At 45.3% G+C, this 13,078-nt stretch overlaps 1 protein-coding gene across 1 annotated transcript in view; it reads right to left on the bottom strand.

Moving 5' to 3' along the window:
* Positions 1–214: 214 nt before the first annotated feature.
* Positions 215–13,078, bottom strand: part of LOC106562051 (matrix metalloproteinase-15) — a 23,519-nt gene continuing 10,655 nt past the window's right edge. Inside the window, exons 5-10 of the mRNA XM_014126591.3 lie at positions 12,372–12,533; positions 11,630–11,979; positions 8,391–8,529; positions 6,587–6,737; positions 6,167–6,285; positions 215–5,884 (exon numbers count right to left, since the gene is read on the bottom strand). Of these exons, the coding sequence (XP_013982066.3) occupies positions 5,400–5,884; positions 6,167–6,285; positions 6,587–6,737; positions 8,391–8,529; positions 11,630–11,979; positions 12,372–12,533 (1,406 nt within the window). The 3' untranslated portion in view covers positions 215–5,399. The remainder of the gene's footprint in view (positions 5,885–6,166; positions 6,286–6,586; positions 6,738–8,390; positions 8,530–11,629; positions 11,980–12,371; positions 12,534–13,078) is intronic.

The following is a 13,078-nucleotide window of genomic DNA, read 5'->3' as shown; positions in this document are numbered from 1 at the left end:
GAGAGTTTGAAGAAGTGGTGGGACCATTGTCAGGATACAGTTTGTTTGTTTACTGAAGTCCTCAATTGGGAATCTTACATTATGGGGGACAAAATAAATCATGGACCGACAGCTTCTGTATTGGTGCAGTGCCAAGCATCAAAACACAAAGTCGCATCATGAGTAGGTCATTGGGATAGTTCATAAAATGCAGTATCGCTTTAGACTAGTAGACTTCTTTGTTTTTAGAGCATTTTATTGTGTACATGTCCAGCATGGATAGTCAACACACTCAACAAGAGGTGAACACACAACACAAATGTATAAAATCTTCACTTTCTACAGCAAAATAAAATAAAAACACATACGGAATGTTATTAAAAGTACAAAAAGAATCATACGGCGTTCAAAGAAAAATTCTAAATTAATATTACAAATAATCATGATAATCATACAGACAAATGAACTTTTTATTTTCATCCCATCGATGTTAATAGGCGTGGTGAGGTTTTAAAAAAAAACGAACTCACTGAAGCATTACCCGGGTAGTAACTTTCACACAACATTTCTGTGAAGTTTTTAAAACATTTGTAAGATGTAATGCTGCGCTGCCATAGCCTGGTAGGCTTTTAGTTGCCTGGTTTTCCAAGGATCTGGGAGGAGCAGTCTACCGTAAGTCAGTTGAGAGTTAATAGCATGTGGTTTCAGTTGATCACGCTCTGCTGAGTGAGTAAGGTGAGATGCGCTCTGGGATAGGGATGCACACCCACTGAGTGTGTCTGGAGCTGAGGCATCGAGACTCAATCGAAGCGCATCGATCATCTTCCCACCAACCTCTGGGTCTGACAAACATCAAACAGAGGATTGAGAAATCGAAAGCGAGGATCAAACCGAACCCCTTTCTCTTGACATGTCTTCCATGTCATCTTTCTAACATATCTCTCTTTCTCTCTACCAAGATCAGTTTGGCATCCTGTGTGGTTGTTGTTTGCATTGAATAACAAAACAATTTTGTCAAGCTAGTGGTTAACTGTGAGACATGATATGAAGCAACTGTGCAGGATGCCTGGCCACAAACAACAACTAACGGAATATATAGAATGAACAGTCTGCTGTGTTCCTCTCTATCTTGGATATAAAACATCAGACTGCCTTGGCTGCTCTGCTCCCTCCCTGACCATGACAGAGCTGTGGGGTTGGGACAGAGTGGGATTGTGGGAGGAAGGAAGCTTCCCGATCCTGGCCTAGGGCTCAGCCTGCCTTCCTTCTGGGCTGGAGCAATGACAGCATAGAGGACAATGCTGCACTTTGTGGGAGAGCCCATTGTTACAGTCCCCCTGGGGCCAAGGCTGGGCCTAGATGGGCTTCAGAGAAGACCAGACCAGCGCAAAAAAGTAGAGTGGTGTTCAACAGAGAGAGCGAGAGGAAGTAGTTATACTATAAGGCTATAAGGAGACTACAGAGCAATAGCACTCGAAAATATACATACTCACACAAAACACATACACACAGAGTGTTGATACCTCAATCATTCCCTGACATAATATTTCATAACTGTATTTTTCAATACTGTATTTTTCATAACTGTATTTTTCATAACTGTATTTTGCATTGCTTTTAGTGTTCCAAAACAATTCTCATGAGGAAAAAAAAAAAAGTTCAACAAAACAAAGCAGTCTTGGACTCAATCCCAGAGTGCTCTTATAAAGGCTCTAGTTTACTTCAAGCAGGCATATCCTTTGTGAAATTTCCCACATTTCTGTTGCATCTGCTTGAGCTAGTTCAGGCATCGTTGGGGACTACAGTGTCTTATTGGGGAGACGTCTTCAGACACACCGAGAAACAGTTGTAAAATAAATCCACACTAAGAGATAGACATACTAGGAAAACAAACAGCCACATAGGCCACTAAGGTCTGGGACTCGCAGAGATAGTCTACTCCATACAGGCACAAAGATACTAGCTATCCCAGATAAAGAGAGAGCGAGTAAGGCATGGACTGTGTCTCAGACAATGAGTGAGCATTTTTCTGAGTGTGTCCAGATACCTTCTAGGCCTGCTGATGGTGACTTCTCCATTGATTTGGACAGGATGGGTGGGTGGATGGGGACGGGTGGGGGAGGCAGGGGGGAGAAGAGAGAGGGAAGGCTTTTACCTCTGATTAGCTCCCCTCTCAACCTCGCAGCACAATGAGAGGGCAATGGGACGGAGGCGGTCTCCTAGCAACCCCATCGAGCGGGATCCATCACTGACACACGCAGGACGTCTCATGACTGTGATTCCTCTCTGCTGTCAAGAATATTTATAATAGCCCTTTTAACTGGCCATCCCTCATCTCAGTGGTATTATGGGAGCATCTCACGCATCCTCTGTACACCCCCCCCCCCCCCCCCCCCCCTAAACGCCTCAGACAGACATGCTCATCACAAATACTGTTTGACAGATGGTAAACAGTGAAACCTGTCAGGTATACGAGTACGAAATGACTTCTATAATTTACAGCAAATCCTTTCTCAGTATCTTTAGAGGGCTGCTAGCAAATCTACTAGACGTATGCGTACTGTACATGGGCCTTAGTGGTCGAAGAGAAGAGCATAGGGAAAACATAACAATGTGAGAAATAAAGAAGTCACATACACGGCATGCTACTATTTCCCTTTGGTATCAGAATAGACTCCACCGTTCCTTCTCTGGAGCTAGTGAATGTGGGTCATACAGCATGACACAGTGCCAATAAGAGTCCCCAGTGAGCTCCTCTCCCTCACTCCCCCTACTGCCCTACTCAGCTGTAGGAAGGGACCTCTGGTCTCTCACTCAGCTTGCCCTGCAGCCTTCCCAACCCCCTTCCAACAATCACCAACATCTGGGTAACACAATCCAGGAACAGACTGTAAGCCTTCCCAAATACTTAACAGATAAGGTTTCTGTCTTTGAACCTTCTGTTTCTGAACTCCGTTAGTAGATCTCTAGCCTCTCACGCCCTCTCTTGTTCCCCTTCTCCCTCTCTGGTAAAGTCTGTCTCTGTTTGGACCTCTCAGAAAATGAAAAGAAGCCTGCTTTTGGTACAGAGAAGGCTTAAGACTCGAGGCTGGGGGTGAACAATATTTTAAAACACCTGCTGTTTTTAAATGAGAGGATTAGCTGTATGTTCACAGGACTAACTCTCTAGAACAAGCTCAGCGAGAGAGAGGGCGAGAGAGAGAGAGGCCCTCCAATCTATTTAAATCTAGGGGAGACGGTATTACAGAGAGAGGGCTCATTGTGTGGTGCATTACTTGAATTATATTTATTAATACATTTCAGTGGAGGCTGAAGTATCATTTGTTCCAAATATTTCTCAGATTAAAAGCATTAGTCAATCTCTTACCCACTGGGCACAGACGTTATTTCAAACTCTAGTTTTGATTTCATTTTGGTTGAGTTGTCAACTAACTTCAATTCGACATGAAATCAACAAAACATTTCAGCATGTCATTCCCAGCTAGCACATAATGTTCTGAAAACCATATGTTTCTTAGAGCTTGGTGAGAGCGTGGTTGTCCTATGGTTATTTTGCATAAAACCTTCTCACAATGTTCTGGGAATGGTGCAGGGTACCCAGCTAGCACACAGCTTTCTGAGTACCATATGTTTCTTAGGTTGGAATTTCAGTACCGCATCATAACATTTCCTATAGGTTTCCTCATGGTTCTATTTAAAGCCATGTTCTCAGAACGATCAGAGAACGTTACGAAACAAAGTTCTTCTGTGGGAATTTTGTTACTTCTGAAGGACTTTTTCTACAGGTTTTCTCATGGTTCTATTTAAAGTCATGTTCTCAGAAACATTAACATAAGGTTCCATAAAAACCACAAGAAAACATTGGTAACGTTCAAAGAACGTTCTAAGAATGTTATTTAAAAACATATACACTCTGTTCTCAGCATCAATGGACTAATTCCATGGATAGAGAGCAGAAGATCATAAGTTCCTAAGCTGATGAATTAACATGTGTCCTATCTGTGCTTGGAGTTCAAAACAGTTAACCTAAGCTAGCAGTGGTATTACAAGTATTATTCCCATAAATTACCTTCAAATAACCTATCATTTCCATTCTCAGAACATTAATAAAACCACAGGAAAACTTTCAGGGAACCATAGTAAAACGTTCTCACAACCTCCCAGCAACCTAAAAATGAACGTTCCCAGAACAGGCAAAATTTTCACTTCCATTCTCAGAACGTTTAAAAAACGTATGGCTTCATTCCCAATGTGCTAGCTGGATTAGATTTGGGTTAAAAGTTTGGTTGGAAAATTAGATTCCCTTACGTTGATAACTTTTTGCAAATCCAATCAGTTTTCCACATCATCACATTGAAATGACGTGGAAACAACATTGATTCAACCAGTTTTTGCCCAGTGGATATTCATTCAATACCCCCTGTCTCTCTCCTACCTCAGTACCTCAACTGCTCCCCCAAGTCCCACACAAAGTCATTTCACAGTGAATTGCCTTTGTCTTAAATTTTTTGGGGAAAGAAGCACCTTTCTTTCCCAACCCTTCCCTATCATAACAACTCAAACTCTCATTGCCACGGTTTAATAGGACCGAAACAAGGTTCGAAATGAAAAAGGCACCACGGGACCGTGTTTGATTGAATAACCCAAACGTTTGTGAAAGTTGTCTATAAAGTATGGACAACATTTCCAATATCATCCATGGTGCCCTTGAATTAAAAACAGATGAGAAAACCAAAAGTTCAGTTAGTGGCTGTTCAACATGGAAGGTGTAGTAATAAAAGGCATTGGGTGAGTTGCAGTTCAAAAGTGACACTGTTTACACTGTTCTCTCTCCTGTTGATACCTGACCTGCAGTAGGCCTGCTTCAGCTGAAGGAGTCCTGAGTAAGGGAGGAGATGGGAGGGAGGGAGGGAGGGAGGAGGAGTGGGAGGCGGGGCTCTCTGCTTTTCACAGAATCAAACCTCCTTCACTCCCTTCATTCTGCGCTGCAGTCTCTCTCTATCGCTCTGTTTTGTCTCTGTTTCCCTTTCAAAGGTTAATCCAAGAACCAGATGGAAGTTATCTCAGAGAAACCCCCTGTAACGGGGCGGAGAGAGAGAGAATAATGCAGACACTTCCTGGTTTAGAAGAAAAAAAATTACTCACACACAATATGAACCAAACAAAAACAAAAAACAATGTGCAAACTTTCTGATATAAATAGACTACAGACAACTCATTGGGGAGAGCACCATGGGAGGGGGATGAGTTAGGAGTATGTGTTTATATTTGCTGTGTGTGTGAGTGTGTGTGTATGAGTGTGTGTGCATGTGTGTGTATGTATTTGCACTTATGTCTCTACTACCATGTTTTGGATGAGAAGATAGAGGAACGAGGGTAGGATTCATGTGGGGGGGGGGGGTTATTAAGTGGGTCAGAGGTCACACCCAGTCCTGCATGGAGCGTTTGCAGTGGACCAGCAGTTTGGGAGCTCCTTTCCTCTTCAGTGTGTTGATGATGGCGTAGATCAGTCCCAGGATGCACAGCACCAGGACCAGGGGTACTGTCACCATGATGATGTTCATAGTGCGCGTCTCGCTCTCGTCGATCTTCAGCACCACGTCCACCTCGTTGGTCTCCTCTTCTCTCTCGTCCTTATAGTCTACATCGTTGGTACGGTCTCGATCCTTGTCCCGCTCCTTGTCCTTCTCCTTGTCCTTGTCCCGGCCTGCGTCAGGGTTGAAGGGCGGGCGATCCACGTCGGGGACCTTGCGGCCTGCGTCGGTGTCCCCGTCTCTGTCTGGGTCCAGGTCCACGCTGCAGCCCATGAAGTCCCTCAGGATGGATTTAGGGTAGCCCGGCTCACTCTTCATCCGGTGGTTGTCAAACTTCCAGTATTTGGATCCCTTGTAGAAATATGTATAAGCTGTGAGGGGAAGACAGGGGCAGGATGTTAAGTACTAAATACACTGTACACGGCATTGAGTGAGACAGTAAATACAGTACAGTTCTGGGGAAAGAAAGACAGCCCCAAAAAATCGTTGTCTTTTCCTTCATCCTTTCAAGATGATGTAACTTTTTTCCCTACTCAGCTCATATTGCCTACACGAAGCCCCCTCTCTCTCTCTTATTGACCAGACCCACCCTTCTCCTTTGTTCAGAGTGTTCATTACTGCCATTTTCCTGGCCACCCTCTCGCCTCTCTCACCTCCATCATCGCTGAGGAAAGCCCCCTTGGGAGAGGACGGGACCGCAGAGCCCCACACACTGATTGGCTTGGGGTAGTCCTTGTCGACTGCACGGGACTGTTCGTTAAAGCGCCAGTACCTAGAGACGAGAGGGAGAGAATAACAGTATGTTAAACCCCTATACAGCGCGTATGTTAAATCAGGCATTCATATAGAACTCAGGGTGTATGTGCCTTCTAAGCCAAAGCAGTCAGCACAAAAGAGATGACGCCACATCCTTACATACCAAGAGATTATGCAATCGTAATCGTGCAAAAACATATTCCAAAGCCAAAACAATAGAAGACAATTTACAGTAGTGAACACATGACGGAAACTCCCATCTGTCAACGTGGAAAAGGGCAACAATTAACAGATAACTAGGAGAGTCCCTTCCTTACCAGTCTCCTTTGAAGAAGTATGTGAAACCTGACGGTTCCCACCAGATGGCTGTCTCTATCTTGTCATAGGGGATGTCCCTGCCGTAGTCTGTCAGCTCCTGGGGGTAACCAGGCTCCAGGTTTGCCTCCCTGAACAGCCAGTACTTATCCCCTACAGGTGGAGGAGAGGAGGGGGAGGAGAGGAGAAGCACAGTGATGTGTGGGAACATATACATCAAGGAGATGGGAGGACAGATATTGGGTGGGACATAATAATTCAGGAGGGAAGGAGAAAGGCATTCATGGTTAATGGTCCTTTGTGGAGCAATGCATAGGGCCCTTCCCTTGCCAACAACTACCACTCATCAACCTGGAGATCGCTATGGAAACTGTTAACCCGCTATTACATTACAGTCTTGTTTATTTGCTGGCTAGCGTGCGCCAATAACGGACATTATAGAGAGCGAAATAACGTTTATGCACAGCTTTGGTTAGACATAATGCATTTGAAGTGGTTCGAGTGGAAATGTTGAGGACATGGCGAGTTGTTTTTTTAAAATTGTTTTACAGTATGTTAGACACAGAGGCACCATCCGCATGCCCTGCTTTCTGTTCTCCTGGCCCAGTTTTTCACTGAAAACAAAACCTTTGCAGTCAGCATCTGGAAACAAACAGCTGATGCAACTCTCTCACTCACATCTGCCAGATGTTGCAGGCCAACTTTCTGCTCCCTTAGTTTCTTTCCTATGGCTGTCATCCACATTTCAGAAGGCCTTGCCAATGACATCATTTGCCCTGGAGACTTTCTTTAGGGCGAGCCAGCTGTCTTAAAGAACTACAGCTCAAATGTATCCCCAAAAAGCGGCTTCACTACCTCCATCTGTCTTTCACTGTTTCTGGTTACAAAATTCATGGAACAAAGAGATGCCAGGGGGATCTATAATAACCTCTACAGACAAATCATATTGTGTTGGTTCTCCTAAGGATATTATTACATGTGTGGTTTAACAATTGGGGAGGAGGTGGGGGGGGGGGGAAATCAATAGAAAGCTGCAATGAAGTCTGGGAGAAAACCTTAAAGCAGCGAACGCTCTTTTCATGTCAATGTAATGAGGGAAAATTATCAAAATGAAAGTTAAAACCTAAATGTTAGTGGGCATGGGATGGTTTCTATGGCTACGGTGCAGGGAGGAAAGAGATAGTTGTGACCGAATGAGGACCTGGGGAGGATTACAGCTCGAGCCAATGAGCATTCACTGCCACCATGGAGATCATATGTCTAGCCCAATCCGATTGCATTTCAGCACAAAACTCAAAGACCGTTTATCCATAATATACTGTCCGGGGTTACAGTACATTTGGGGCTCCAAGCTAAAGTGAATGTGGCGATCAAGGAACACTTATTGTCTGCAAAAATAAGTGTTAATGTGGAATTAGCAATGTTTACACACTACTCAACAGTAATTAAATTGTAATGTGGAAAATACAAACAGCTTTAGGTTTTGGCTCCAAGGCACACTAGCGTGAAAAGAAAATACACACAGAGGACTGAAACAATGTTTGTGAATCTATTTTAGTATCAGCAACATTGCTTCATTACAGTGTAACCAAAGCGTTCAGTTGTTTTGTGATTGCTGCACATAAACACATAAACAAACACATTTCCAGTCCTCTGAGTTGAACTATTTCTCTTCTGTTAAACCCTCATTTCAAAAACAACAATGACTGACTGCGTGTGCACGTGTGCGTGCGCTTGTGCGCCTGCCTGCCTTTAGTCTTACGTGTGCGTGCACGTGCGGTACAATGATTAGGAGAGTACAAATACCTTTAAAGAAGACAAATTTCCCATCGTGTCTCTCGTAGGCTGCATCGATGTCCCCAGGCAGTCCCCTCCAGAAGTGACCAATGGGCATTGGGTAGTTGTCCAGGACCCTGTTCCTCCGCACCCTCCAGAACCAGCGACCCTGTCAGAAAAGAGCGGGGAGAGCCGTTAGATGGCACATCCACTGGGGCTCTAATGCTCAGGATGACCTCTAACCTGTGACCCTGCCTGCCTGTGACATGGCTCTCTGGAGCTCCAGACCTAGCTGGGAGCTGCTGCCTTCACACCAGATATGGACGCAGCTCTGAGTATCAGCAGTTTAATACCATCATGCAATCCATAAATTGTAGAGCCATATGGGAGAGAGGAGCAGAGAGTGCCAAACATGATGGGCCACGTGCCTGGTAGTTCCTGAACATCCCCTCTCTATCAGAGCCTGTTCAGCACATTGCCTGGAGGAGGAAGTCTTCACAGCCGTTCAACAGTTTGGATCAATCAATAGGAGAAATACTTAAGTAACGTACACATACACTACATAAACATCCCCGCACACATGCACGCACTCTCTCTCTCTCTCTCTCTCGCTCTCTCTCTCTCTCTCTCTCTGTCAGTGTGTCCTCAGTAAGTCCCTAGTCACATGGTGCGGTGGGCGTCCGAGCTTGACCATCACATTCCCTCCATCTCCTTGGCTCAGGCCCAGACCTTGAGATGACTTCAGACCTGTCTAATATCTAAACCAGACCCAGGAACGCAGCCAAGGGCCTCTAAATTGAAATCGTCTGTTCTAACACCCAGCCCCCCGTCCTCTACATCCACTAACCCCCCCTACCCTTCTCCACGCCACACACTCCCCCCTTTTCATTTCACCACCATGGCACACTCTGCGGTGTCTAAAAGAGAGGGTAGGGTCCCGTCTATAGAAAGAGAGGGCACATTAAAGTCCCATTGAAAAGGTGAGGGAAACAGCTGCTAGCCCGTACTCTCTCTGTCACCTGACTTTAACACAGGCTCTGTTCCAGCAGCGTTTGGGGTTCAGGAGAAGCCTGCTGCTGGCTGGGTGGCCGGGATCCCAAGCGCATCCGAATGCCTGCACTACATGACAAGCCTGCCAGAACGGACAATGAAATAACTAATGCTTGAAGGCTATTAATACCCACGACCACAGCACTGAGCAGATCGCATGTCCAATTACTGTAGGACCTGGTTGGGGCTTGCTGCATGTTGCACGAGGAGCGTTTTACGAGTTGGACTTATATAAAGTAGTTCAACTGGTTGAACTGTTCTGTTTGTTTTAAGTCAGCACAAAACATGTCTGAATCGGTACAAGAGGGAAATCGTCCTCTCAGTGTAGGCCTAGGAGTGCTTTCCAGAAATGACCTCACAGATCTGCACGCTCATTCATTAGCGGTAAGTTAATAGCATTGGCTGTCAGCATTAATGGTAAAAGCTAAGAGTTGCATCTTCCTGGCAGCAACTCTTGTCTTTGTCCTTGAAGCCTGTTAGTGAACAGAACATCATTTAAAGCAGACCTGCCCTGCATCCAATCTACTCCAATCCTCTGTGAACATGGAGAGGCAGGAAGAGAAGAGGATAACAGAAGTGTAATTACGATTCTGAAAAAAATCCCAGCCCCGCTAGTGAAATGTACTGACCGTGGAGCCTCACTGACGCACAAGAGAAAAGAGAACCGACCAGATATTATTTACTATGAACACTACTCAACGTCAGAGACAGTCTGGGCTTGATGGTACCTTTCCTAAAATAGGCTGAGGGCATTAGCAGGAGATGGCTTTGTGACGTTACAGTCGATCGTAAGCTAATGCATGTGTACTTCAAATACAGCCTGATGACAAAAGGGCACAGCACAGTCAAAGATGACTCTTTTCCCCCTGCTCTCATATCGTCACACCCCTTCAACTCTATGCTGCCTGTAGTGCACACCTCCTCGGCCCTCTCCCACAGAGACAGTTGGACAGAGAGACAGATAACTGAAGTCATGGCAAATGGCAGTTTGTGGAAAAAAGAGACATCCAACTCCCAAGCGCAGTAGTGTGAAAGTGGCTTTTTTCAGTGCTTGACTTGGACTGAAATAGGTGCCGGCACTCATTTTGGGTATTGTTTATATTTACATGTAGGTGCAGGAGCTCCACAATACTTTTGAGCTAATATAGTGCAGGAGCTCAAGCAGTAGAACATTTTAGGTGCCAGTACTCAGCTCCGGCGAGCTCCTGCCCAAGTCAAGCACCGGCTCTTTTCATACAAAAGAGAAGTGTTGACCACATCAACTGAAGCATAAACAGTGAAATTCTCTCCAGCTGTCGGCAAATGGCCTAACAAATGGTTCAAATGAGAGCCATCTCCGCAGCCCTGGACTGGTTGGTCCTGCAGTTGTTAAGGCCCATCTGAGACCTAGAGAGTGCTGCTCCTCTCCTCTTTACGGGGCTCCATGTCATAAAATAGAACGGCTCTGGGGTTTTACAGCTTGCTTAGGGCCCAATTGAACCCAGGCCCCGATCCACCTTCCCATAAGCCTCTCCAGATGCTCCTAACCTGGGATAACAGATTTTACTGCACTAGTGAGAGACACAGACAGACAGCATCATGGTTATCACGCCCACTGGCTGCAATACGAGCAGCCTTTGATCAAATTACCTACTACATCAAATCTAATCACATTTTATTGGTCACATATTTAGAGGATGCTATTGCGGCTGTAGCGAAATTCTTCTGTCTTGTGTGCCTAGCTCCAACAGCGCAGTAATATCCAACAATACACAATAATACACACAAATCTAAAAAGTTAAAGAATGGAATTAAGAAATATAGAAATATTAGGACGAGCAATATCGGAGTCTGGAGTATAAATATATATATACTGTATATATATATGTAATGGGATGTATAGATCATATAGACAGTATGTGGGTAGAATATGTAGTATATCTGAAGAATAGTATATGTACAGCAGTAGTTAAATAGGATAGGCCTTGACTAGAATACAGTATATACATATGAAGTGGATTAAACAGTATGTAATCATTATTAAAGTGACCCGTATTCCAAGACTTCAGTATGTACATAGGGCAGCAGCCTCTAAGGTCCATGGCAGAGTAACCGGGTGGTAGCCAGCTAGTGACAGTAGGTAGGACATGCTGCCATCCAAGAGCATCAGTCCCTAGCAGCAGCACTGAGACTGAATCAACTCATCTCATGTGTGTGTGGGGGCAGTCTGAGGTCCTCACCTTGAACACAAACATCTCTCCCCTGAGCATGGTGACCGCGTCAAAGTTTCCTTCACAGATGTTTGGGCCGTAGTGGTCCGGGCGGTCAGTCGTGCGGGGCTTGTCTGGCCTCCGGGGTGGGGCGTTGGGGGGAGAGTTAGGGGGAGATCTGGGGGGAGTGTTGGGAGGAGAGTTGGGGGGTGACTTGGGGGGAGAGTTGGGGGGTGACTTTGGGGGAGAGTTGGGTGGAGAGTTGGGGGGTGACTTGGGGGGAGAGTTGGGTGGAGAGTTCGGGGGTTTGGGGTCTGGCTGGGCTGGCCGGCGAGGAGTGACAGTGGGAAGAGCCTGGGTGGGTGTATCGTCTGGCTGACCTGCAGAAAATAAAGTGATAAACGCATTAAAGAAAAGCAATTAGAGGCTACTCTCCACTCAAAAATCCTAAAAGGAAATCAAGGGCTCAGAGATTTGTCCTCCAACTGATCTCATAATTGGTGGCTGTGTCCTGGTTTTGCCCAAGCTAGATAAGTGGATATGTGAGTCAGTAGGCTGATTTTCCACTTAGAGCACGCTGTGGGAAGGAGGAATGTAGAGTGGAAACACAGACCCCTGACTACTCCAATGCCAATCAGGGTTCTAATCACAGGGGTGCCCTGGGCTGGAACCCCCCACTCTTATACAGACTACAACACTGAAAACCAAAGCTCTTACAGTCAACATTTTCAGGTCCATACACCAGTAGTTTTGTTATTGAGGGCCAACTCACCATATATCTGTTGTATTCCTCTGAGGTCATCCTCGGGCAGTTGAAAGTCGTCCGTTTCCATCCACTGGTAGAAAGGAGCCATGATGGCCATTGGGTTGTTGGAGTGTTCCAGGCCCAGGGCATGGCCCAGCTCATGTACCGCAACAAGGAACAGATCATTACCTGGAGAGAGAGAAGAGAGAGAGAGATATAGAATATAGAGAGAGACAGAGCGAGAGAGAGAGAGAGAGAGAGGAGGATAGTCATTATCATACTCAAGGCACTTAAGAAGTATACACCTCGTCACAACTAAACCTAAAATAGACAGTGAGTGAGTCAAGTGAGAAGTCCCCTTGTGTAACACCACTGACACTTGAGCTGTGACCACAAGCAGGAAGTGTTAACAGAGTTAGAAGGGTTACTCAAAGGGGGGAACAGCAGACAACGAGCAGAACAGGCCATTCAGGCAGCATCTCACACAATGTGTCTTTATTCATCCTCTAACTAACCGTGTGTTGATTCAGGAGCCAGAACACTTCATTAAATAACGCTACAAAAGGCACTGGAAACATGACAAGCTAGTAGTGTAGACTTAAGTAACTGAATGAAAGACAGACATGTACTGTACATAGCATCCAAAAGAATGCGTCTAAAATAGTTGGAGTGAAATGAATGGCAGCTATATTTGGCAAGTTTAGTAAATATTGACTTGGAAAGCTCAGGGCTGG

The sequence above is a fragment of the Salmo salar genome, chromosome 11, assembly GCF_965601325.2.
Source record: "Salmo salar chromosome 11, fSalSal1, whole genome shotgun sequence".
Taxonomy (NCBI): domain Eukaryota; kingdom Metazoa; phylum Chordata; class Actinopteri; order Salmoniformes; family Salmonidae; genus Salmo; species Salmo salar.
This window is presented reverse-complemented; position numbering and strand designations above follow the sequence as displayed.